Here is a 26,682-nt window from a genome sequence, read left to right as displayed (position 1 = left end):
AATTGTAGCCGCACGTCACTGCGTACAGTACTACTCTAACGAGACTATTGCACTTTATGAAATCATATCTGCGGTGCATCGGGCGTTGCGCTGCACCTTACGGCGCCGTAGCCAACGGGCATCTATGGCGTTTTCGCTAGGTGTTAGCATGTCGTACTCGACGACCAAACCCGTAAGTCGCATAACGGCCATTTCCTGCTTTGTAGTTATCTACACATACACACAAATGTGAAAAATTCACTATAAGCCTATTAAAAGATGTATTTTCCCTGCTTATATTGTGTCGTCGTTCCAAATAAACAAGAAACAAAAAAACAGTAACTACGATTCTTCCTTAGCCATTATGCTAATGCTAAAAAAAAAAAAAATAAGTTTCTTTCGGCTTGTCCCTTTCGGGGTCGCCACAGCGCGTCATCTCAGATGAACGCACATATACGTTTGGCACAATTTTTACGCCGGATGCCCTTCCTGACGCAACCCCAGTGGGATACGAACCCGCAACCCCTGGTGTACCAAACCAATGCTCTAACCACTTAGCTACAGGGCCTCATGCTAATGCTAACGGCAAAAAAAAAAAAAAAAAAAAAAAAAATTTGCGTGTGTGTGATTGAATATTCAACCAACGTCAAAAGTGGCCTGACCCGATCTAGCAACACCGTCCACTTCCTGTTCTATGGTTATCGTCATTATCAAGTGTCATGATTATATTTTTTTTTTGGGAGGGGAGGGGCATACATTGACGTAATTTTATTACTTTTTAGAGTTGTTCCGACTTTTGAGCTTCTGCCTATCATAGCGCAAGTGAGGTTCTTCACATATCTTTGCTAACACCCCCCCCACCACACTCATATTAATATAAAAAAAATGTAAGTTTGCTTACAAGAGTTTCTCTGGCTCCCCTCGGCTTCGCCGGGCGAGGTGGACATCCTCGACGCGTACGTACTTCTCGCCCTTCCGAGGCGAAACGGCTCTTCGCGCCTTCGTTAAAAAAAAAAAAAGACGACGACGCTACACCAGCCCGCCGCGCCTCCTCGCACTCGCTCCCTCGTTAGCCCGCCGCATTCTCCTTTGCTCGTCTTGACGTCCGGGAGAGGAGACGGCTGCGCCTGTGTCGAGTTGAGGCGAGGCGTGCGGCGACGAGCGAGAGAAAAGAGAGAGAGAAAAAGAGAGAGAGAAAGAGAGGATGTGAGTGGAGCGACAAGGAAGGAGGAGCGCTCGCAGATGCTGGTGTGTGTGTGTGTGACCCGCGAACGCCTCGCATCCTCCGAGGAGGTGAAAAGGTGCGAGCGGAACTGCAATGTGGTGCGTTCGGGGGGCGTGGGCAAAGTCGGAACTCCGTGCGTTAATAACCCCCGTCATGAGCACGGTGGAGAGAAGAGCGTCACGCGTCCTTTTGCTTAAGGTTGTCCTCCCTCCCTCCCTCCCTACCTCCCTCTCAGTCCTTCGTTCAACCAATTTTAAGTGCAGCTGATGGGAAGCATTAAAGACCCGATTGCGCCGGCGCCGCACGGCTCACTGACGACGCAAACGCGCCGCCGACATTGATCTGAAGTCGCGCAAGTGCAGTGACATCATTAAAGCGGGAACCTTGAGAACGCCGTCCGGGGCCTCGCGATACCAACACTCGTGCGCTACACGTACTTTTATTATTGTCTGCTAGTATGAGTGGAGATTTTTTTTTTCATTATTATCTTTCATTAAAACATTGCTACATTTGAGAGATTTTTGGCCTTAGACAACCATCGTGAACCTTGTGAGGATAAGCGCCTAAGAAAATGGATTTATTGATAATATTTAGCGTTGCCCTCACAGTTCTGAAGTCCCGCGTTCGAACCCGGCCCCGCCTGCGTGGAGTTTGCATGTTCTCCGCCGTGCCTGTGTGGGTTTTCTCCCACATCCCAAAAAACATGCGACATTAACTGGACACTCTAAATTGCCCGTAGGTGTGATTGCACTACACATTTTTTCACGTTACTATCATTGAAATGTTACGGAAGAGTATTGCTGAAACACCCCCGCCCCCCAAAAAAGTCGGTATCACGTTATAAAGTGATATGCTTCACATTATAACGTCATTCATTTCACATTATAACCTGAAAGTTTCACTCTTAACAATAAATGAATTACTTTATAATGTGAAACTTTTCATGTTATAATATGAAATGATGACATTATCACGTGTAATTCACCACATTATAACGTGAAACATAAGTTATAATGTGATCGCAACCTTTTTTTTTGGGGGGTGTGGCAGCAATACGCTTCCGTAATTTACCACTGTTGCACTAAACTTTTATGAGTATACAATGGTATAAGTGATTTTTTTTTTTTCCATTAACGATTAACGACAGACACCCTAAAATTGCCCCTAGGTGTGATTGTGAGTGCAACCGTTTATCTCAATGTGCCCTGCGATTGGCCGGCGACCAGTTCAGGGTGAACCCCGCCTCCTGCCCGTCGACAGCTGGGATAGGCTCCAGCACTCCCCGCCACCCTCGTGAGGATAAGCGACTAAGAAAATGGATGAAATGATGCTAGGATCGATTATTCTTATATGTCATGAGATCTTGATGGATCTGGCAGAACATAAAACACGATTGGACTGCATATTTTACCCTGAGTGGACGTTATAATATGCATAGATTAGAGACGTATTTGGACTTGGACCACTATTGCACTACAGTTCATATAACAGAATCGCATTTTTCAGGAAATATTGCTAGATTTTATGATTGTTCGGACTTAGACCAGTATTTTTTTCCCAACCACATGTCATCATAAGTGAATGTTATTACCATCTTTCAATATATTTAAAAAATGTTTGGACTTAGACCACGATAGCGCAAAAACTTTTTTTAACCATCGACACACCAAACCGATTAAATTCCCATTGACGGACAGAAACGTCCGTGGCATCCAACGAGACTAAATGAGAATATTTTGAACTTACAAGCGAAATACAACCGAACCGGACTCGGGTAGCGATTCTTTCGCATCACACTCGGCGAATCCCACCGCGTTTTTCCCGGATCAGCTCCCGAAAACGTGCGGAAAAAGCGACAAAGCCGAGGAGCCGAAGCTCGCAAGCGGAAGGCGGGCCCTCGGTGGACGAACGCAGCCGAGCCGAGCCGTGCCCAGGGAGGTGTCGGATGAGAGGGTTGTATAAAAAAAAAAAAAAAAAAAAAAAAAATACAGTTGCCTAGGAAACGGACCGTGTGCGTGAGGAGGGTTTTATGTAATATTTGCGTGGATGCAAAGTCTCTGAGCCACGTGCAAACTTTTGGGCGAGACGACAGCGGCAACGACGCAGCTTAAAGGCCGTCGCAGCTTAACTCGTCGCGTCTGAATGAAAAGAAGTATGGAATCAGACCAAATATGAATATTATTTGTGTTGCGGAGTGGTGATTTATTCTCTGTGCTCAGAGTCGGGTGAGTTAGACGATTTTAATTTCGTTAAGTTAAAAAGGATTTCCAAAAATTCTGGTGAGATTGAAGGTTCTATTTTTTTTTTTTTTTTAAACACAATTTTGTTTAAGTCATAATTTTATATTCTTAACTGTATTTTTACTTCATTCCTTAATTTTTTGGTATAAATATTTTAGTATGACAACAATTAGATTGACGCTCTTTTTTAATCATTTTTCAATATGCTGTCATTCACAAATACACTTTTATTTCATTTTATTATATTTTATTCATCTAGTTTCCTGTTAGTATTCCAAAAAATATAAACAAAAAAACAATTAAAAATAATTAGATATCCATCTATCCATCCATCCATTTTCTGACCCGCTTATCCTCATGAGGGTCACGGGGAGTGCTGGTGCCTATCCCAGCTGTCATCGGGCAGGAGGGATTTTTTTTTTTTTTTTTTTAAATTAGATACAACTTTACAACAATATTTATTATGAGTTTTATTTTTCCTTTTATCCGATGAATTTAATTTTATTACATTTCAATTTAATTAATGTGTTTAATTTGAAAGATATTGATGACAATTTTATTATAGACATTATATATGATGTATGAATATTTTTATAATTTGATTATTAATTTATCCAGACTCAACGGGACGACGGAATCCGTTATCCGAGTCGGGTCGGCGCTCCAGCAGAACCTCCCACGGGCTCTGAACACAAAGTGTCCGAGCGAACTCCCTCACATTGTTCGTTGTCATTGTGTCGACTTCTCGTTTTCCCCACTCTGGCCAAAACTTGTTGCCTGGCAACACGGCAAACTAGGACCGCATCAAACATCCGACGCGCCGGCTGTCAGTAAACATGACAATGAGTCCATTTTTTTGTTCTTCTTCTTTTGTTCCATATTTCAATGTTTTAACCATGGGTTGACCGCTTGGAAATGTCACCGTTAATAATTTACTATTTGGAAAAAAAAAACATTTGCCTGAGGGTGGGGATTGAATGATGAGCGGTGTGTTCAAAGTTGCATGTAAAGAACAATACTTTGCTCATAGAAAGAGAAACTATGGATGCAGATATACATTTTTTGGGGGGGGGAGGGGGTGTTACGGTTTAAAAAAAAAATAATGTGCAGATTTGACATTTTTTAAATTATACATGGAGTACATCAATTTATAACTACTTTGATAATGTATCACAATATTTTCTCATCTAAAATATATATTTATATATAGTTTATTTAAAATATAATTAACAAGAATAGAATTTTATTAAAAGAATTATTCATTTTCAATAAATTTTTACATGTGTTTCCATGAAATCTTTGTTGGATTCATGTTTTATTTTTAACAATAAATATTCAAATAGACTATATTCTAGCATTAATATTTCGTACCACATTAATCTTACATTTTTCATCCTGGTACCAAAGTAATAATGTTAATTTTTTTCTAGTTTCCTAAATATTGCTTATTTAAAAAAAAAAGGAATAACTTTTCAAATTAATTTAGTTAATCGTCCTACATTTCAATGTCAATCATTAATTAATTTAGTTTTTAATTCCATACTTTTAAAAGTAATATTTAATGTATGACAATTATACACGTTTTTAAATAAAATGTAATTTTAATGTCAGTTTTCTATATTTATTCTAAATTTAAAAAAAAAATACATTTGCAACTACTTTTTATTTACAATAGTAAAGTGAACAGAGGTCCTGTTTTGGTTAAGAGGCCTAAATAGATCAATGTCGCCATCTAGTGGCTGACAGCCACAATGCAGGTTCTTTTTTTTTAGGTGGAGGACATTACAGACAACGTAATTTAGTTTTATTGGTTTGCTTTGTATTTTTTTTTATTTCATGACAGTTTAATTAACTTTAAATTCGGACAAATAACATTGTTTGCACTTAATTATGGCTAAAAATAGACCTAATTCCCTTTCCTCGTGTATGAAATTAATCATTTACCAGAAGTGAGGGGGCTGAGGCATGAATAAAAGATGCAACGGGAAACAAGGACGAGATAGATTAAAACTGCGCTCGTCGAAGGCCCCGCAATGCACTCAAAAGGCCTCCTTCTAAACAAAAGGGATGACTTCCTGTCCAATTTTGCGCAGGGGTCCTTGAGACATTTTTATTTTATTTTTTTTTATGCGGCCCGTTATGATAAACGCGTCTAACAAATTTTGTCCCCTCGGTCAAAAAAAGTTCAGAGACCGCCGACGGGCACTTCAAAACATCTTTTGCGTCTACGGTGCCTTCCCGTCTCGATCGGCCTTGTGCATTTCCTGCTCCATTTTTCCCCGAATACTCATCCAGTCATAAACGCGGCTGCCTCGGAGGCAAAAAAAGCAAAAAAAAAAAAAAAAAAAAGGGGGGGGGGGTGAAAAAAATCAATTTGAATTCATATGCAGACACAGCATGTCCACATATCGGCCCATCGTCATTATTACGCCAGCTGGCAAGCGTACAATTCCAGATTTTTATCGTAGACTGTTTCACGGTTGTGAAGTGACTCAGTATTTGGGGTGTGTATAAAAAAATAACAAATAAAAAAAGAGAAGAGAGAGAATTTACCCATGAGCGTTTGCACCTCAACAGACACGTGAAAGAAGCGCCGTTAGACGGAAACGTGTCGCTCACGTGAGAGGGCACGCCAGGATGCTGCTTCTCCGTATGCAAAACTTTTTAATATTAGACTTGTGACTCGTCGTGTCAGAACATTAAAAAGAAAAGATGTTATGGCAATAACGTGGTAAAATTGCGAATGAAGCAGTAGACTGTTCAAATGTAAATATAGAAGCGTTAACGAGATGCGTCAAACGTCGCATGCGAACGAAATCGTAAGGTTATGAGAAAAGTTGTAATGCTAACAAGAGTAAGACTGGATTTTCAGCAAGATTTAAAAAAATAAATTACATCAACAATAAAGTCAAAATATTGTGAGGATAAAAGTTGCGATGTTATGAGAGAGCCGTAATATTGAGACAAAAGCCGGCATAAAAAAAAAAAAATCTGAAAATAATTCTAATATTAACGATAAGTCAGTTCATTGAATAATGTTAGAATGACAAGAATAAAATGAGAATGTTATGAGAATAAACGTAAATGTTCTAAAATTGTAATATTGAAAGAATAAAGTGGAAAAAAATGATTCATCACGGCAAATATGGAGTGTTACACGACCTTTTGTTAGCAACAAAAAAACACCCGAATATGAAGAGGAAGTCGCAGTGTTGTGAGGATTTTTTTAAAATATATTTTTTCATAAGAGTGAGGAAAAAAGTGAATATTATGAGAAGTGTAGAAGTGTTTTTTTCCAAAAAATTACGACAGTCAATGTTGCCAGAATAAAGTTATAATATTACAATAAATTCATAATTCAGTTCTACTTTTTGAAATTCTATATATAATTAATTTTTTTAATAACTTACAAATATAATTAAAAATATTCAGACTTTTTTTTTTTTTATCAACTACTGATCCCCACCTCATACGTTAGGATTGTTTCCAGTAAAAAAAAAAATAAAATTATATAAATAAAAGTCTTTTCCTCAACATTATTTTTGCATCCTAAAACTGACCGCATGTAAATAAGCTTTTTTTTTTTTTTTTTTTTAATGTTTATTCTGGAGCAATCGATCCAATCATCTGAAAATCCACATGTCGGTTTATGGATTGCATCAACAAAACCTGGACGGGCCAAACCACACGAGACGACCGCGACCGCTCAGTAGTAACGACAAATGAAAAGCAAGCGGGAATTTTGTCCATTTGTGGTTCCGCCAGCACACGAAAAGTTATTAATCTGCTCCATTTAGCGAGTTTTTAACAATTCTCTTTACGTTCGCCTATTCAAACGTCCAATTTCATTTCTCCGAATGTGCGCGGCGCGCCAGATTAAAAACGCGGCACAAGCGGAGATTGCGGTCCGGCGGAACTGTCGGTCGGCGACGGGGAAGTAATTAAAGACGCGAAAGATTAGTTTGGACCGGAGCGGGACAGACGATTGCTGCCTCGCCAGATAAAGCGTTCGCTTCCGTCCGTCTCCGGGACGTCACGTTCCCTCACGTCCATCCAAGACGTCACGTGCGTATTTCATAAAGAATATTTGTACCAGTACCATTTTCTTATCCGCTTATCCTCACGAGGGTCGCGGGGAGTGCCGGAGCCTATCCCAGCTGTCAATGGGCAGGAGGCGGGGTTACACCATGAACTGGTCGCCGGCCAATCGCAGGGCACATGGAGACAAGCAATCACACCGAGGGGCAATTTAGTGTCCAATTAATGTTCCATATTTTTGGGATGTGGGAGGAAACCGGAGTACCCACCCGGAGAAAACCCACACAGGAACGGGAAGAACATGCAAACTCCACACAGGCGGGCCCAGGTTCGAACCCGGGACTTCAGAACTGTGAGGCCAACGCTAAATATTATCAATCCATCCATTTTCTTGGGCGCTTATCCTCACGAGGGTCACGATAGTGCAATAGTGGTCCGAGTACAAATACGTCTCAAATCTATCCATATATCACAAAATATTATACATAACATTCACTTATGCTAACTTACACTCGGGGGAGGGGGGGGGGGAACGCAGTGCAATCGTGTTTTAAGTTCTGTCAGATCCATCAAGATCTCATGACAGATAACAATAATCGATCCATCCATCCATCCATTTTCTTAGCCACTTATCCTCACAAGGGTCGCGGGGAGTGCTGGAGCCTATCCCGGCTGTCAACGGGCAGGAGGCGGGCTTACTCCCTGAACTGGTCGCCGGCCAATCGCCGGGGCACATTGAGACAAACAACCAATCACAATCACACCTTGGGGCAATTTAGAGTGTTCAATTATTTCCTAGATATTATTTGTCAGAAGAAAAAAAAAAAAAAAAATCATAATAATTGAAGTCCCCCAGTTATGTGCATTTCCATCTCTATTGTCCCTCACTTAATCCACCCCCAGTACGGCGTCGAGCGCGGGTACGAAACAAGCCGGACCGTTTGGCCCCGGTGTGCGCCGCCGCCGCCGCGGCCCCCGTGGCGCTCTTTCGTTACGTCACTTGATGCGCGGCGTCCTCATCACGGACGCGGAAGACATCACGCAGACACCCTGCCTGCTTCTATTTGCGTCAGGATCGCTGCTGATTTTCGAGTCGAAAACAACCGTCGTTACCACTTCCTGTCCGACCTCGCAAGTGAAACGCGGGAATCGTCTATCGCAAGTCCAAACAGCCCCACTGGGCAAAATATAACGAACCGAAGTATTATTTATTACTTTGGTTGAGGCGCAATTTTTTTTTTTTTTTTGTACGAGATCGTATTAGCTTTGTGAAGGGCGGGTCCGTAGTTTAACGACAAGTAGAAAAATAATGAGAACATTAACAACACGATTAAACCCAGACAAAATTTAATGATAAATGCACGTGCCGGAAACACTTCTCACACACGGAGCCAGCCGTGTATAAAATGTTCTTCGGCGGAAAATTAAACATTAATTGCGCTCTGAGGCAAATTCCGGAAATAGCCGCTCGTGGAAGCACGTTTACGGGCTCGTCTCGACGATTACGGGGAGAGCGCAACCGCTTGGCTCACGCTAAGCCGTCCAACCATTTCACGGCTCTCTGCTTACCAGAGAGCCAAATGCCACGCGGCGCGTCTTTGGTCGACCATGAATGCCGACGCTTAGTCTGGTCTTCCTGCTCCTCAACTGGATCTACCAGCACAGATGCCAAATCCGACATCTGAGGCAGCCAGACGCTGGAACACGGCAAGCCGCAACTCTTAAGACCTGAACTGACCCCATCTGGGAGATTGGTTCGTACCACCAAAAATTGTACATTTTCTACAGTTCTGGATCTCGACCAGAGTACTTCTTTCATTTTCAATAGCAAAGGTGTTCCGTTTCTTCACCAGTTGAATATCCAGGGACTGCATCTTCAACAGCCGAGATGCAAAGTCTGTTTCTAACCGCTTGACCAGTCTCTTGCTTCTTCGCGACAGACAAGGAGGGGATTGGAAAGGCAAACACTGGGATAAGGAAAATCAGAAAGCCTCAGGCCAGAAGAAACCTGGTCTTAAGGTTTTGTTAGTCCCCCAAACGCAAGAGGTACTCAGGTGTGGTTTAAAAAAAAAATGCAATAATTAGTGTTCTTGGGATCCGGAAGACCCAAAAGAAAGCTTCTACTTGGCCAAAAAAAAAACCAGACTCCACCTTCATTATCAGGGTTCAACCAGCTACTAGCCAACTGGTCCACTTATCAGCAGTTTAGGAGGCCGTCAGAAAGCAAGATCGTGATGGTGAGTCAGAACTCTTGAAGCCTGAGTTACACCCGATACTGAAGGTTGGCTGTTCCTAAGAAAAATAGTCCAGCTTCTCCAGTTCAGTCATCACCAGAGTCCACAGTTCATAAGCACATTATTCTACGGCTCTCTGATTCAAAGTGAGCCCAATCCCCTGCACCAAGCCCTGGGTGGGTTCAGAATGCTTCCAATCATCCAAGTTGCTTGGTCTGTCCATTACTAGATAATTTAGTCCAGTCAGACAAATAAGGGGGTCAATCTGAAAGATGGAGACTAGAACATGGCGAGCCACAAATCCTGAGGCCTGACCAGTCTTCAAGGGTGGTACTCTTCTTCAGCATTTTCATTGAAATCAAGCTTATCCACCCACACTGCCGTAAACTGAGACCATGACAGGAGCTCAAACCAGTTCAGACGCGGTCGACCAACAGGTCAATTTGTAGTCCTCTGGTTCCGTGAGAACCAAACGCCCTCCGCCAGGTCCTTGGTCGTCTCGGAAAGTTTCCACTCGGCTCGATAGTGGGAGTCTTCCCCTCCCTCGGTGGCATCTACCAGCTCGATTCGCAAGAATGTTTCTCTCTCCGGCAGCACAGATGCTAAGTCTGATGCCAGTCTGGCGCTCGGCAACCTCGGCGAGGAGTGGGAGATCCCTTTAAAAGGGGCAGGGCCGCTTTTTGTCCCCTTGGTTGGGACGTCCCCTTTCTCCCGCGTCACGCTTCTGTCAAGCGAGGGCGACGGCCTCGAGGGGTTCTCGTTGGCCGACGGTCGGGCTGTTAAGTTCTTGTCCGGCCTGCTGAGAGACAGACAAGGAGGCCACCTGAAAGCCAGGCACTGCGACACGGCAAGCCACAAGGCTCCAGGCCGGAGGACGCCCGATCTCTGAGGTTGGCTGCCCCCCAAAAAAGGATCAGGCTTCTCCACTTCCTTTGCCGACTCATCCGCTTCCTCTTGGGTGTCCCCGTCATCGGACAGAAGTTGGGGGTCCTCCTCCAAGCTGAAAGAGGTGCTGAACCCCCGACTCCTCTTCATGGCGCTCTCCGCAGTCGGCGGCGAACCCGAATCAGACGACGGGGATTCATCCGACGCGATGGCCGGCGAACGGTCTTCGGAATCGCCTGCCCCGGGCCGCGGACGCTGACGATGCTGCGGCCCCCCGGGCTCTTCCTCATAGCCCCGTCACTCCTCTTTCGCTTTCGGACGGACGCGAGCGAAGACTTGACGACGACGCCATGAAAACAACATCGGGAGCGGCGGCGGCGGCAACCGCTCTGCTCGCGTGGCACTTTCTGACATAATCTGCGCTTACAGTGAGTGGGCAGCGATGATGCCGTGATGTCATGTGACCCCACACACACGCGCACAAACAAAAACACACACTCCAAAGCGCACACATGTGCTCGCGCCACGCTTGAGTGGAGCGCGGCGTCTTGCCCGCGAGGCGAGCGATGATGTCACGTGGCGTGATGTCACACGCGAGCGAAAAAAATTCAAAAATCCCCTGGCAAATTTAAAAATTGACCTACATGTGCACGAGAAGGAATCCGACTGGATAAACAGCTGCCATCTCACAATTATGATGATGATGATGATTATTATTATTATTATATACTTTTGTCTTAACGCAAGAATTAAAGCCGCAGTCGGCATGAAATCTCCTTTCGCGTGTCATCTGTAACTGCACGGACGCTGCGAGGGCGAGTTGCACCCACGTCGGTTATTAGTCCCGTTCGTCTCCGCCATTTAGCGCGATGGCTCTCCACGAAGCTCATCTGATTATGTAACGCCACTGCGAGGCCATTTTTGGATGGGATGGGGGTGGGGTAGGAGGGGTCAGTCCGAAGTCCAGCTTGTTCTGACGGCGGACGTGTGCGTGAAGACCACCGTACGATGACTTTTTGTTGTTGTTAGCTTGTTTTGATGTTAGCTATCCTAACTAGCCTATCGCGGTTAGATGATTCGAATTCCCGTGCGAGTGGCCAACGATACCCCCACCCCCTCCCCAAAAAAACGTAATAAACATTTTTTTACCACCGCCGTTGACGCCCATTCACTCAACACAGACTGGCTTACTGTTAGCTAACAGCTAGCCGCTAACTTAAGCTAGCAGCCAACTTTACATGCTCACTTGTGTCCTCCCATGTGACTCACCAGGCTAGGCACCGCCTTTTTAAAGCCACACACACTCAAAGTTAAAGATGCCAAAGTGTACAGCGTGAGGATGGTGACCCCTAGTGGACAAATATTGTTGCTGGAGCTCACGTGCTCATTTGTTTTAGTTTTGTTGGTATTGAGCAATGCAGGAATTACATTTTTGGAGCATATTGGTGGTGATCGAAGGAGCAGAATACTAGTATAAAAAAAATATCCAAACGTTACATTTTCTACAAAGGTAAAAATTTGTCATTTATTCACTTCCAGCTTGATCGACGTGTGGATGCTGAGCTGCGCGCGTGTTTGATCACTCACCGACTTCGCGCTTCCGCTTAAGGCCACGGCGGTTGCGCATCCTCACGAGTCACATCTCGCGTCAACCCGAGGCACCGCCGTCGTTTTCTTCCGCTCCAGATCGTCGTCGCCGCCCCATCTAAGACGACAAGAAGGCCGCGGTCGATTAACAAAAACTCGGCCGCCGGCGTTAGCTTAATGGATAGCTCGATGTCAACTACCTGGTCAATGTGGTCTCATTGACCGGCAAGTTGACATTTCTGACAATAATATCCCGGTTAAACCGTTTGCAGGACGTAAACCGACCTGACCTGGCAGAATTTAATCATTCTTTTGCTTGCTTTGAGAATTCCATCCGCAATTTGTCACTTATTCGGCCTCCTTGCGATTAGATTTCAAGTTGTCGTTTACTTGGCATAAAAATTAACGCGGCATTTTGAATTTGTTGTCGTTTCAGCGTAAAAATGAAAAGCAGTCTTTGCTCGCATAACAATTGAAAAATGTTTTTGATGCTTTCTGGCATATGTTGTCACCTTAGCTTAAGAATTACTATTCAGTCTCCTCACTAATTATTACTAAAGCAATGTTTTCATACATTCTTTTAAATCATCGTTTGAAAACAAGTAATGCAAGCAACATGTTACTAGCCAAACATATTTTGTAATCAACCTTCCATTTGTAGTTTTACTGCCCCTATTTTCATTTTTTAATAGTTCGAGGAAGACTGACCTCAAGCTGTAAATGTGAACTGCTATAAATGATCATGGTTGTTAATACAATACATCATACCTGTATGGTTTTTTTTTTTTTTTTTGCCGACATTTCTCTAGCCGTGGTCACCGCACGTGAATCCACTGCGACGTCATTAAACTTTCAGAAGCAGAACAGGAAAAAAAACACACCTATTTCCTGTTCCTGTTGCTATTTCCGGAATATATTCCCCATATATAATTTAAATAAACATTGCAAAGCTGAATACAAGCTATTAAAACCTTCTCCTTCTCTCGACTGGTTTGCTAAAATGTGTTTTTTTTTTTTGCACAGGTGAGTTGATTTAAGTCAAAGCCCCCACATGAGGGCGTCCTTGAACGCCACACGCTGGCGTCCGATGGAACGAGACGTCTGATTGGTCCAAATACCGGTAACGACTATAAAAAGCTGGCCGCTATTGGTCTGCTGACGAGCGGGGCGGTGCTTGCACTCGGTAGATATAGTGAGAAAGTGGCAAGTTGAAGTCCGCCGCCAGGACGGACCAGCGAGGAGAAAGACGAAAGAAAGTGACGAGTGCGGGCTCAATGTCGGAGATTCAAGAACGCCGGAGGATTGTTTGATTTGACTTTTTTTTTTTTTTTTTAATTGTCGATTGAGTGGCGCGTATACCAAAGAATCACAACCCAAAAAATGCTTTGCCACGTTACCCGTCCGGACTCGGTAGTGATGGAAGTGGAAGTTGACGCGAAGGCGAACGGAGAAGACTGCTTGAATAAGGTGGTATGAGGGGACAAAAAGACGCCGTCGTTTATCTATCCCCACCCCGAGAAAATATGATTAATAGCGCAATATTTGAGTTGGTTGACGTGCTTTGTTCAAGTCTATTGACATCACTCCATTTTTTTTGTACCATTCATTCACTACGTTGCGGTGTGACGTTCAAAGTTCCCCGGTATATCGAACGGACTTGAGGCAATAACGAGCCACATAGGTACAAGTTTCTTAATTTCCGGTGTCTGCAAACGCAACAAAAGTGCATCCGGCGCGTGGTTTTTTTTTTTTTTCGAAAGGTTACTCGAGTTCATTCTCACCGCCGAGCACTTGATGTTCCTTTTTAATATTTTTTTTCCCCCCCACTTCTCCACCGGAATAAACGCTTAAAACTTTTCACTTCTCCCTGGAATTTATCATCACGTTTTTTTGTTCAAGTGGGTACTTGTAAAAGTTTTGTCGAATGAAATCATCTCGAGCCCTCCGGCAGCTGCTCGTAGGGGGGCGTGGACGCAGGGGCGTAACTACATGGGGGGGGGGGCATGGAAAAAGTTGAACAAATTCATATATCATGGCGCTTGATCTCGATAAAATCGAAGAATCTAGTACGTATTTATGCTAAAAACAAAATACTATGGGGTGTTTTTATTTGAGGATTAAGTTCATTTAAAATAAGTGGACCTGGAGCATTTAATTTTTTAAAATTGTGCAGTGTTTTAATGCAACAAATTATCTTGGGCGGTAAAGGAAATATAAAAATACCCGCGTTAACCTAAACACAACACAAACAAGCACTTATGCTTCATCTACTTGCTTATGTTTGTCTCATCCTGTTTGTCCTGTCTTGTCGTTTTCAATCGTTTTTTTTTTTTTCCTTCCAGGTTTGCAGGAAGTTGGGGATCATCGAGGCGGACTACTTCGGGCTGCAGCTGACGGGCAGCAAAGGGGAGAACCTGTGGCTGAACCTGCGCAATCGCATCTGCCAGCAGGTGGACAGCGTGGCGCCGTGCCGGCTGCGGCTGCGGGTCAAGTTCTTCGTCGAGCCGCATCTCGTTCTGCAGGAGCAAACCAGGTACGCGGGCGAGAGACTTGGCGTTCGGATCGGCGTGAATTAATCGATTTTTGAGTTTTGGGCTCGTGACCGTAGCCCCCCCCCACCCCACCCCCAATCTGCAAATTATATATATATATATATATATATATATATATATATATATATATATATACACACACACATTTTAATCTTGGCGGCTTCCATTGTTCGTAAAATATAAGTAACGTCATCCTCAAGCTCTTCCGGGTTTACTTGAGGTCATTACGGCACAGCAGGATATATGAGACGGCAGCTCTTTGCTTGACAGCCCCCCCCCCCACCTTCCTTACACGACCTTAGGATCTGACCTCTGTCACCGCCCCTCCCCGTTCACTCTGGGAAAGACGGCACGAAACGCCACTGACTTTTTTTTTTTTTTAAGCCGCGGCCGCTGAGGGATGCCAGGATGTTCTGGGCGTCAGCTTTGTTGGCATGGGAATATTTAATACCGTATGAAAATTAGTTTATTCTTCCCAAGGACAAAAACATGCACGTTTTTCATAAAGAAACTAACGCAAAACACTTTTTTTTTTTTTTTTAATTTAAATTTGTAGAATATTTTTCTCGTAGGCGGCATGGTGGTTGACTGGTTAAAGAATCTGCTCCACAGTTCTGAGGACAAGGGCTCGAAACCTGGCCCCGCCCGTGTATGCCCCCCCCCCCATAACATCCCCAAAACATGTGAATTCGAGACTCTAAATTGCCCTTAGGTGTGATTGTGGGTGTAAATGTTTTTTTTTTTTTTTTTTTTCCAATCTTCTCTTTTTGTCATTTTTCTAAAATTGCATATTTTTTATCTCTATGTACATGTATGTATGTATCTAAAAAGTCTTATTTTTGGTGAATGTTGTAACGTATTGAAATTTCTGCGTTTGTGGTGGCTGTAATAGTATCCAACAGCTGTACTTTTTTTTTTTTTTTATCTGCGCGCTAGCACCTGCACCCCCCCATCTCCATCACATAACACCCCCCCCACACACACACACACCACGACTCCCCCTTCGCCCATGTGCACCGCCAGCCATCCGTTGATAACCCCTCGCTAATCTCGCGTAGGTCGCAGCCGAGCAGGCGGCCGAGTGTCCCTCTCGTGGTATGACACCACCCCCACCCCCCCTCTCCCGAATGTCCTCTTTGCCTTTTCACTTTCTGCCTCAAAAGGTTGCCGAATATGGGCCTGAGGGGTGGGGGGGGGCGCTGCTTGCGAGTGGGCGAGTCGCTGCATGTTCTGACGTCGGGCGTGTGCGTGAAGACCACCATACGAGAAGTTTGTTGTTAGCTTGTTTCGATGTTGGATAACTTAACTAGCCTACCACAGTGAGATGATTCTAATTCCCCTTTGAGTGGTCAAGGATAAGCAATTTTTACTATTGTTTAATAACCTGTGAACCCCCCCCCCGCCGCTCTCCCCAAAAAGCGTAATAAACCTTCCTCTACGACCGCAATTGACGTCCATTCACTCAACACAGACTGGCTTACTGTTAGCTAGCTGCTAACTTAAGCTAGCAGCCAACTTTACATGCTCACTAGTATCCTCCCATGTCACTCACCAGGCGAGGCCCCGCCTTTTTAAAGCCACACACACTCAAAGTTAAAGTTACCAAAGTGTACAATGTGAGGATGGTGACCCCAAGTGGATAAATATTGTTGCTGCACCTCACATGCTAATTTGTTTTGGTTTTGTTAGTTTTGAGCAATGCAGTAATTATATATATATATATATATATATATATATATATTTTTTTTTTTTTTAAAGCACATTGGTGGTGATCGAAGGAGCAGAATACTAGTCTAAAAAAAATATCCGAACGCTACATTTTCTACAGAGGTAAAAATTGGTCATTTATCCATTTTAAAGTCGTTTTTCAGTTATGTATTCTCTACAAAAAAATGATGGAATTAAAGCAATATATATTCTATATAGTTTTGTGTCTGGAACGGATTAATTGGATTTACGTTATTTCCAATTGGAAATATTGCTTCAGTTTTGATACGAGATATTAAATCCCCCGCCCCCAGTCACTTTTTTTGTTTACTTATTTGTACGGATTGAGCATGCTAACATAGCCACCAGAATACGTGTAGTAGAACGCGCCACGTCCATATCCTTTCTATTTATAGGCAGACACAACTGGGACTCTCAAGCACTGAGTCAGGAACTCTGCTTGTCTAAGCTCATTAGTTTGAGGATCTTGAGTCTTGCTTCGGACTGTGCCGACCCAAAGCACGGAATTTCTCAATATTTAAACGCGTGTCGTCCCAAGATGATACGTGGGAGAAATTATGATCTTCGGTCATGTTTTGCCATCCTGTGCTAATCCTCCCAACGCTCGCTGAGCCGAAGTCTGACTTCTTCCAGACGTGACTTTGCGTGAGGGAGTCTTGTTTTGAGCCGTCGTCACCCTTGACCTACTTAACGCAAACTCGCGGCCTCGTCATCGTGCGCGCAAAACACTGTCGTAGAAGGTGCCGGGATAATCCATGCGTGCGCGCCGAGGTAATGTTCAACTGGTGTTTTTGGGAACATTAACGCGCACAAACAGAATCTCGGCTGTGTGTTTGTGTATAGCATGTCGGTGTATTGAGTGAGCAACAAAGACCCAAAAAGTGGGCTCGGAAGTTCTAAGCTTGTTCACCATCCAAACACCCCGATCCCCCTTTCTTCTTCTCCTTCTTATAGGGCATCTGCATTATGTAACATGCCGCACAGAGCGCGCTCAGAACAGCTTATGTAAGTCGCCACTCGCCTGCCACGTCGTACTTACGGCGGGTCGCCCCGAGCGTTGCTGTTCCGGTTCTTTTAGAGCCAGACACCAGCGCTAATGTCGGCGTCAATTGCTCCGCGCGACATTGAGCAGGACCGATGACGTAGAATTAAAAACTAGACTGCGCGCTCTGCATCCAAAATTGGTATCCTGGGGGATACGCTCCCGTCACATAAAACACCAGACACCTTCCGCCAACTGTTCCACCCCACTTGCACCAGTTTCTTCACTTCCTTACCACCCTCTCGATTGCTCTGTATTTGAAGTCCTCCACCTTCGCTATCTCTTCTCCCTGGAGCTTCACTCTTCCTCCTCCACTCCTCTCGTTCACGCACATATTCTGTTTTACTTCGGCTAATCCTCATTAATCTCATTTCCAGTGCGTACCCTCCATCTTTCTAATTGTCCTCCGCCTGCTCCCTGCTTTCACTGCAGATCACTATCATCCGCGAACATCATAGTAAAAGGGGATTCCAGTCTAACCTCGTCCGTCAGCCTATCCATTACTACCGCAAACAGGAAGGGGCTCAGCGCGGAACCCTGATGCAGTCCCACCTCCACCTTAAACTCTTCTGACACACCAACGGCACATGTCACCACTGTTCTGAGGATGTCAACCGTTCACATAAAATAATATTCACAGCAAAGTTTTGCCCTGACCACAAGTTGAAGCCGAATTACCGCGTGAAAGTGGCCTGTGCGCAGTCTAGTTTCTTTTTTTTCTCTTGTGAAACACTGTTTATTTTTCTACTTTTTTTTTTTTTTTTTTTTTTTTAAAGCACATTTTGTTTTTAAGAACTTCTTAATTAGCCAGACTTGAGTTTATCGCACACAGAATCTTAAATTTTTTTTAAATTTATTTAAAGTCCCGCTTCTTTAAATGCGTGAAATGGGCTTAAAGAGTCTGTCGAAGTGAAATAAGGACACCGAGACCTTCCAGTGGGAAGTCTCTCTCCTCCTTAAATGCTTGTGTGTTGTAGTTAAGCATCTTATTTGCATTAATCTGCTTTTCCGTGATGTGGCCCAACAAACGGTTTTGCGTCATTACCTGGGGAGGGGAAGTGGTTTTTTTTTTTTTTCTTCTTCCCCCCTTTCTTCCCGTTTTCATTTTGTCGGACGCAACAGCGAGGCACAGTATATTGGCACATTTTTATTTGTTTGATTTTTAAAATCTGAGGTATTGAATGGATTTAACCTTCTGTTTGTCCGTTTCGGGGTTGTTTACACTGGAGTTAAAGTTTAACTACAGCGGATTCTTTTTTTTTTTTTTTTTTTTTTTTTTTTTAAATAGGAGTGGCATCCATTTGAAACGTACGTTTATCTGTGGGGCTTGTAACCCCCCGCCCCAAAAAAAAAAAAAAATCAGGTTGGAGGTGACGTAATATGTGCCAGTCCAGTGGCTGAGCAAATATTTTCAATTGAACATGAGGCTGACCCATTTTTTTTTTTTTTTTTTTTTTTTGTTTGAAGGACAATTTGGGCAAAATTCCATCAAACGGGGTATTTGTCCAATCGAAAGCGAGTATCCTAGACAACTGGCCGACCCTAAGCTGCGAGGCTGTTTTGCCCGTGCCGTCTATTGCGGGCGGCACATGGCGTCAAACTTTATCGTTTGCAGGATTAGCCAAGGCAAGGGTGCATTCGTTCCCACAGTTAGTTTTTGTTTCGGTGCCGTTCCGGCGTCGTCGCTGCGCCTACGTTGGAAACATCGGTTTCTCGGCGCAGACTCGTGACGGAGTTTACTGGAGTTCATTGACTGCTAGTAACCCCCCCGCCCCCCTCCCGCATTTGAAATGCCAGCGCGGACCGCATTGTTGGGATGAAAAACCCTCGCGGGCGATTGGCTGCGAGCGAGCGCAGCATCGACGCGGCGGTGTTGGGTTTCACTTTTGTACGGGGACGTTTTGTTCTCTCCGGGCCGGTTGGGGTGGAAGACCCAAAATGGGGGGGGGGGGGGAGACAATGGGGTTTTTATAGAGGAGAACCTTTTCTTTGACTTTGCTACCGGTCTGGGTTGTTCACCAACACTTTTGTTTGCTTTTTCAACACTTGGATGCCTTTTAACTCCACCTTGCAACCTCTCAGGTTTTGTATAACCCCATAAACAGATTCATTACTTTTAGAGCACTTCAAGTCTACAAAATTGTAGAACCTCTTAAATGCCCTGCTAATAAGTTAAGAGAACAGGACTGATCCCAACTGTTTTGTTGTTTTTTTTTTTTTTTTTCCTGAAGGGATATCGGTAGCTTGCACGAGAATCTGCCGCTGGAAGTTTTTTTGGCTGCGAACAGTCCGCCTTTCATCGGCTGCGCCCCGCAGGAGTTCCGCTCAATCACAGGGAAACCGACCAAACTCCCAAGCAGTTATATTTACCGCACAGTTTTCATTTATTTACACTGCTCACGTGAGAAAGTGGCTTTTGCAGCGCTTCTGTGGGGAGGGTTCATCGTTCCCTTGCATTCCGCCGCAAGGCAGTCGGACTGGAAGAGCTCTCAATTTCCTACTTGATATTTTTCAAAAAAATAACAGTTTGTCTTGAGTTGAGCTACAGCACCTTTTAGTTTTTTTTTTTTTTTTTTTTTTTGCTGTTGACCTGTTAATTTCTATTTTTATGACCTCAGTGAAGGCTTTTAAGTGTTTGACATTGTGGTGGGTACTTGGTACTTTGAACCAGAATCAAACTGGGGTAGTTTGACCTTGACTGAGGTCTACACACTGTAAAATGCCAATTTGCGCCGGACCATTAACCCCCACGAAGTAAAAAAAAAAATATTTTGCAGTTCCATTCATCAAGGAAATATCAATTCCAAAACGAGCTTTCCGCATTGATGCTCAGCGACGCGCCGACCGTGGTTAACGTCGCTCCGCCTGAACTGTAGTAACCCCGGCGCTTGCCTTGCCCGATAGTAACCCCGGGTAGGCACCCTGCCGCTCTCCCGCCCATTGTTTACGTCAGGTAGGTCGCCAAACGAGCAGCGATGTGACAAATGGCGCACGCTGGGCCTGACACAATAGAACAGTGTTTGTTGTGTGTGTACAGAGGCAGCTGGGGGGGGTGGGGTAGGAATGGGATGTTTGACACCATATCAAAGCGCGAGTTTGTTACAGGCACGGCTGGTGGGCTACTCTGCCGGCTTGTTATGGTCTGGCTTGACAGGGAGGCGGCTCTGGCTGACTGACGTTTGCTTACACGACTCCACAGCTGCTACCGGTTTGCCCCTCGACAGTCTGGGCCAGTCCCCGAGGAGCGCCAAGGAAGCGCCACGGTCTCGGTCGTCCTCCGTGGACAACATCCTCAGAGGAGACTAAGTCAAAAGTCTTGACCCGTGTGTCTGGTTAACAATTTAGTTGTTTACCACGATAAAACCCGATCTTTAGTATCTATCTGCAGTCTTAAAAAAATTGCCTTGCACCTGCGATGTTACAAACGTGGAATCTCTCCAATCCTCTCTACGAATTACCACTGACAGGAGGGTCGTTGGATCCTGTCTTTGAAAGGACTTTTTTTTTTTTTTTGCTCCCAATTGAACTGCACGGCTTGGTGGCGGATACGAGGCTTTACTAATGAGTCACTAAAAGGCCTGCCCGACCTGATTTACAGTTCCAATATCCTTAAGGTTACTGTGTCGTAGGTCAACTGCAGGAGTTGCCTGCCGGTGTTACTTCAGTTCAGAGACTAAGCGATGATGTCACGGCGTTCTCGTCTCCTGCTGTTGAAGAATCCCTTACATCTTGTGGACAAAAGAGTTTTCAGCTCGCCTCCCCCTAGCTGACGTGTATTTTTCAGTGGTCGCTGTTTTCTTTGGCCACACCAGAACGCCGTGTTCTCGTCATGTTTAAGCCAAACAAAAACAGCTTCTCGTTTAAAAAAAAAAAAAAACTGCCTCGTTTTGATTTGAGATGAGCGGACCGATAGAATTTCCCTACAATGCGCCACCCGTCTTCTAACTGGGGGTACTGATCGAAGGCCAAATATTGTTGCCGGCAACTGCGGAGACGTACTGCCGTCTTTTTACAGGAACTTCTCATTGTGGATCTTACTGACTCATTGAAAACTGTGACAGCTGAGCCCACCTATTCTGCCTCTGTTACGGTTTACCCAGTGACTCACTAGTCTCATTGAAAATGACTACAATCTCCCCACACAAAGACTTCTAGTCTATTGAATCCGAGTTCCTCTCCGTAACCAGGAGTTGTTTCCCCACCAGACACATTTTCTTCACGCACGTGAAGGAGGACCTCCAAAATGGCCACCTACGCATGGGCTCTGACCAGGCCATGGAGCTGAGCGCCCTGTTGGCCCAGGCAGAGTTTGGTGACTACAACCAAAACACGGCCCGCTACTGGTACTTGGAGCTCTGCGGAGAGGAGCCGTGTCCTACCACGGTCAACAAGTAAGCGGACTCCCGGAATGTATCCTGTATTCTAGGTCATATAGGGATCGATACTAGTAGTGGCGTTGCACAATCTTCTTTCACATTGACCGCTCCAGAGGGTCAGGTAGTAATTCATTCCTCGACTACTGTAAGAGATCGATCGGAATGTTTATTTTAAATCAGCCCGAGTGACCAACCTGTGATTGCAGCATCGTGTCCAGACACAAAGCCCTGGAAGGCTTGAGCCAGGCCTCGGTGGAGTACCAAGCTCTGCAGCTGGTCTCCTCGCTAGAGCACTACGGCGTGGAGTGGCACTGGGCCCGCGACGGCCACGGCCAGCGCTTGGCCATTGGCGTCGGACCCGAAGGCATCGCTGTGTGCAAGGAGGACTTCAGTCTCGTCAACCGGTGCGTCCCACCCCCTTGACAGAGAACCTTATTTATATTTAGATGTGTTTTGCTTCTATCCTCATTCATACTGTACACATTTGCCCCCACTGTACAGGGTCAGCTACCCTCTCATTCAGATTGCCACCCAGTCGGGGAAGACCGTGTACCTGACGGTCACCAAGGACAACAACGACAGCGCAGTGCTCATGTTCAAGCTGGTCAGCAACCGCGCTGCCAGCGGCCTTTACCGTGCCATCACAGAGACGCACGCCTTCTACCGGTACCGCACAAGATCCCAGAATGCCATAATACGTGCTTCAGAACTTGAAAACCAACAAGCCAGTCAAAATTCAATTTTAAAATCTGTACAAATTTGTTCCGACTGTTCAGGTGCGATACGGTAACCAACGCGGTGATGATGCAGTACAGCCGTGATTTCAAGGGTCACCTAGCGTCGCTCTTTCTCAACGAGAACATCAACCTGGGGAAGAAGTACGTCTTCGACATCCGCCGCACCTCCAAAGAAGTGTACGACCACGCCCGCCGCGCCCTCTACAACGCCGGCGTCGTGGATTTGATGTCCCGCTCCGGGGGCGAACGCTCGCCCGCGTCGCCCTCGCCTAGTCGCCAGGACGGCTCGGACGACGACGACTGCGGTAGCTGCCAGCAGAGTCGGGCGCTCCAAGAGAGGCTGCACAAACTGCGGGAGGCGCTGTTGTGCATGCTGTGCTGCGAAGAGCAGATCGACGCCGCCTTCTGCCCTTGCGGTCACCTGGTGTGCTGCCAGACGTGCGCCAACCAGCTGCAGGTGAGGGTTGCATTTCTGCCACTGTGGTTTTTCAAGATCAGGAATTTCCGTAGTACGCAGTTTCCTTCATTTTCTCGTTTCGTCGCAGTTGTGTCCGGTGTGCCGCTCGGAGGTGGAGCACGTGCAGCACGTCTACCTGCCCACCTGCACCAGCCTCCTCGACCTGGCCATGGCCGACCGGCAAGCCAACCGCATGGTGGACGGCGGCGGCGGTGGCGGCGGCGGCGGCATCCCCGCATCCATCTGTCGCGACCTGGCCTCCCCTCACGACTGCGCGGGGGACGACTACGACAAAATCTTCACTCACACGTGAGGAATACTGCCACAAATGCTTTTTTTTTTTTTTTTTTTGGCTAGGGTTAGTGTTCCATTTCCTGGACTCTTGATGGACAAACCACTCTCGAGTTTTGCGTGTGCGCTGCCAAAAAGGTTTTAGCGCGCTCCTCCGAATCCAAATGATCGGTTGAGCCGATACGTCAGACATTCCCCTTCTCGTTTAATCGTGATTTTCATTTGTTTTACTTTTTAAAAGTTGCCTGGACGTTTTTAAACCAGCTGAACTTTTATTTAAGCCGTTTGCTGTTGTTCTTTTAGTCTTTCGTTTCTATGCCAACGAGCAGGCTAAAAATAAAATGAAGAAAAATGTAATGGATCCACTCGCAATCAGTCTACAGATTGCAGACACTCCGCTTTTTACCAGCCGTTTCCGAGCTCTCCAATTATCTAACTCCAACGCCAAAGGACCACGCGGACCAGACTCCCTGTGGGCAGGAAGGGGGTCGGGAGGGGAGTCTTTTAAAGCAAAGATGGGCAACCTGAGGTCCGTGGGCCGTATGTGAGAAACCCAAATTGTCTGCAATTTACCAACAACAGTCTGACGTTCCTGCTTCAAATTTGGTAGCAGTCGGAAAAAAATCTCCAGTTCTAACTTTTGAAGAATTCTAAAACTGACATTTTGAAATGAAACTTCTCTGCCACACGCAATGAGGAAAGCCAGATTGTTGGTAATTCGGTGATACCAATCTGTACGGTATGGGTTTTTCCAGTTTAGTCGCAATCAGACAAATCTCTTAGAGTTCCTCTTTGAAGCCAAACTCGTCCAAAAACCGCCATGTGAAGTCGAGCTTTGCCGCCACATAGTCACGTTTTTGCAATTTAGTTTCATAAATCTTAAAATATGTGGCTCAAATTTCTTAGCATTAGGACAAAATCTCAGGGACGAATTCGCCCTTAGATCATGATCCATCCCGAAACGGCAGACTTCCTGTGTGATTGCAGCCACGGCGTCTCATCACTTCTTTTCTGAGTCGACATGGCTCCCAAATTTTACGTTGGGTTAAAACCTGGCTTGCCTTTGTTATTGCGGTCTGCAATAATCGTAAATGTCACATTCAAATAAAAAAAAAATGTTGGCCCACCCCTGCTTTAAAAGCCTTCTCTCTCTCTCTCTCTCTCTCTGGGGGGGGGAAAAAAAATCTAGTGAGTTTTCAAGAGTGTGCAATACCTGCCTGCTTTTTTATTATTATTTAAATGTCAACTATTTAAAAAGTACATAGTCACTTTACCAAGGAAGCTGCATCTCCACTGTTTTAGTTTTAAAAAGGTTTGGCCTTCATGTAGCAGCATTGCCATTTTTTTTTCCAATATATATATTTTTTTTTTCTGCAAAGAAGTTAATGATTTTGTTTCTATTTTATGAAGCATTCTACAGTCTGTAAGTTATGCTTTTGTCAAAGTATTAATAAAGGTTTTTTTTTTTTAAATACAAAATTTGGTTTGTGTTGATTGAGTAATGAGTGGAATAAATTTATTTGTAGCATATTTATTTCCTTCATTTAGCCAATTAGTGTCCAAGCACCTCAGCAGCAGTAAAACAAAAGATTCACCAAAACTTTTGAACAAACAAAAGTTGAACTTTAGTTCGAGGAAAACTGACAACATATTTAAGTGGACTAGTGAGTTTTTAAGATGTATCAAAGAAATTCTTAAGGTTGGTTTTGTGTGTATATATTTAATTTTTATAAAATCTTCAATCAGTCCGATTTATTTAAGTAGTAAAAAGGCCATAAAATAAAGTTAAATGTTAACTCCTCTGTCAAGTTTTTTTTTTTTTTTTAAATTCCTTTATATTTTAATGCATGAACCTACTGCCAACCGGTTTGAACTGGTTTAGTCAATCATGGAATAGTTCCCCCAAAAAACTTGGCAGGGCTTTTTTTTTTTTTTTTTTAAATAAAATATTGACTCGGAGAGAGGATGTAAAGTCATGTTTTTGTTTTTCCATCCGTGACTCTGCCGGGCCTCGACATCTTGATCATATTAAATATACTTAGAACGCAATTCGGGTGCACGTCATCGCATTTTGTTGCCAAAGTCCAGTGACCGGTCCAGAAGTGACGACGCGTGGTTAGTGACTGTACAGCACCACTGATAAGGAAAAGTTAGGATCATTATTGCTTATTATATAACGCCTTCCGTGCTTGTCATAATGCTGTTAAATAATTGGCGCATTTCCTCTTTTTAATACAATAAAAAGATGGCTGTGGTGTGCAAGTATATAAAATAATGAAACTTTTTTTAATTAAATGTACATATTTAGTGTTACAGCTTAAAGGCTTATTTTATATTAAATATACATAATATAGTATATTTTCATTCATTAAAAATATAGTGGTAGTACAGGGTGTCCCCCAAAAATTTATGCACACTTTAAATATTTGCAAATTCTTTTATAAATTAAAAATTATCCAAATTATAATAAAGTTCAGGGCGTACGCCGCCTCTCGCCCGAAGATAGTCGGGATAGACCACAGCTCACTCGTGAGGATAAGCGGTACAGAAAAGGGGCAGATAAAATACATTAAACAATCAGTATTTAAAATCAAGATTCCCTTTAAAATTAATTTTAGTCGTGAAAAAATTGTAAAAGTCCTCCCAGGCGCAATCTTCATGCAATTATTAATTGACTAAATCATACTTCCACGATCACAAGCGAAATAAAACTCTAGTAATGACTAAAGTGGGTGTGGTCCATATTGCAACGTTAGACCCAAAATGATTACCTTGAGCCACAAGAGCAATTTTAATCATTTATATCAATAGAAATTACCCACTGGAAGAAAAAAACAAAACACATTTATCTTAAAGCGGCTAAAATCAGTTTGCAATGTTTGCGGCGGTGAGAAATTCTTTTAAATTCACTTTTTAATTCTGGTTCGGATTCATAACTAATTATCCCAGTGGGAACAACTGGGTGAGCTGGAGTTTAAAAAATAAAAACAAACGTTTAAGCACAACAGAGCGGTCGAGCTCATAATGATATAAAATGTCATTTTTAAGAAATCCACAATTATTTCAATGTATTTTGCAAAAGATGGCTTCAAAATAGGAAAATTACAGGATGGGGTTGTGGTGCCTACGTTTCAGTTTAGTGTGACTATGCTGACACCTGCTGGTCCACTTTGAAATTGCACTTCAATCAGCCTCAGAAGCGTTCCTGTTCCTGTGTTATCTCGGGCCAGGTCTTCATTTTTCAAACACCAATGGCAAAATCTCTTGTATGATTTGCACCTGGTACGACCACTGAAAATGGACCCAAACCC

General features: G+C 44.2%; 2 protein-coding genes across 9 annotated transcripts in view; one reads left to right on the top strand and one right to left on the bottom strand.

Annotated features, from left to right (window-relative positions):
- dtnbp1b (dystrobrevin binding protein 1b) overlaps positions 1 to 26,682 on the bottom strand; it is a 45,749-nt gene that overhangs the window by 11,962 nt on the left and 7,105 nt on the right. For 3 of the 8 annotated variants that reach the window (XM_061820578.1, XM_061820570.1, XM_061820631.1), the window contains 2 exons: positions 12,189 to 12,306; positions 881 to 1,106 (listed from right to left, as the gene is read on the bottom strand). In XM_061820578.1, the coding sequence (XP_061676562.1) occupies positions 881 to 926 (46 nt within the window). In that variant the 5' untranslated portion in view covers positions 927 to 1,106; positions 12,189 to 12,306. Of the gene's footprint in view, positions 1 to 880; positions 1,107 to 12,188; positions 12,307 to 12,896; positions 12,916 to 12,956; positions 13,202 to 26,682 lie in introns of those variants that run through there. The other 5 variants (XM_061820588.1, XM_061820606.1, XM_061820613.1 and 2 more) reach the window with 5 other exon arrangements.
- Positions 13,337 to 24,843, top strand: mylipa (myosin regulatory light chain interacting protein a). Its single transcript, XM_061820160.1, has 7 exons — positions 13,337 to 13,655; positions 14,531 to 14,721; positions 21,716 to 21,901; positions 22,093 to 22,290; positions 22,388 to 22,552; positions 22,663 to 23,080; positions 23,169 to 24,843. The coding sequence occupies exons 1-7, from the start codon at positions 13,569 to 13,571 to the stop codon at positions 23,391 to 23,393; spliced, it is 1,470 nt and encodes a 489-aa protein (XP_061676144.1). The 5' UTR covers positions 13,337 to 13,568; the 3' UTR covers positions 23,394 to 24,843.

The sequence above is a fragment of the Syngnathoides biaculeatus genome, chromosome 1, assembly GCF_019802595.1.
Source record: "Syngnathoides biaculeatus isolate LvHL_M chromosome 1, ASM1980259v1, whole genome shotgun sequence".
Classification (NCBI taxonomy): domain Eukaryota; kingdom Metazoa; phylum Chordata; class Actinopteri; order Syngnathiformes; family Syngnathidae; genus Syngnathoides; species Syngnathoides biaculeatus.
Note: the sequence above shows the minus strand (reverse complement) of the source record. Positions and strands in the feature narration are given on the sequence as shown.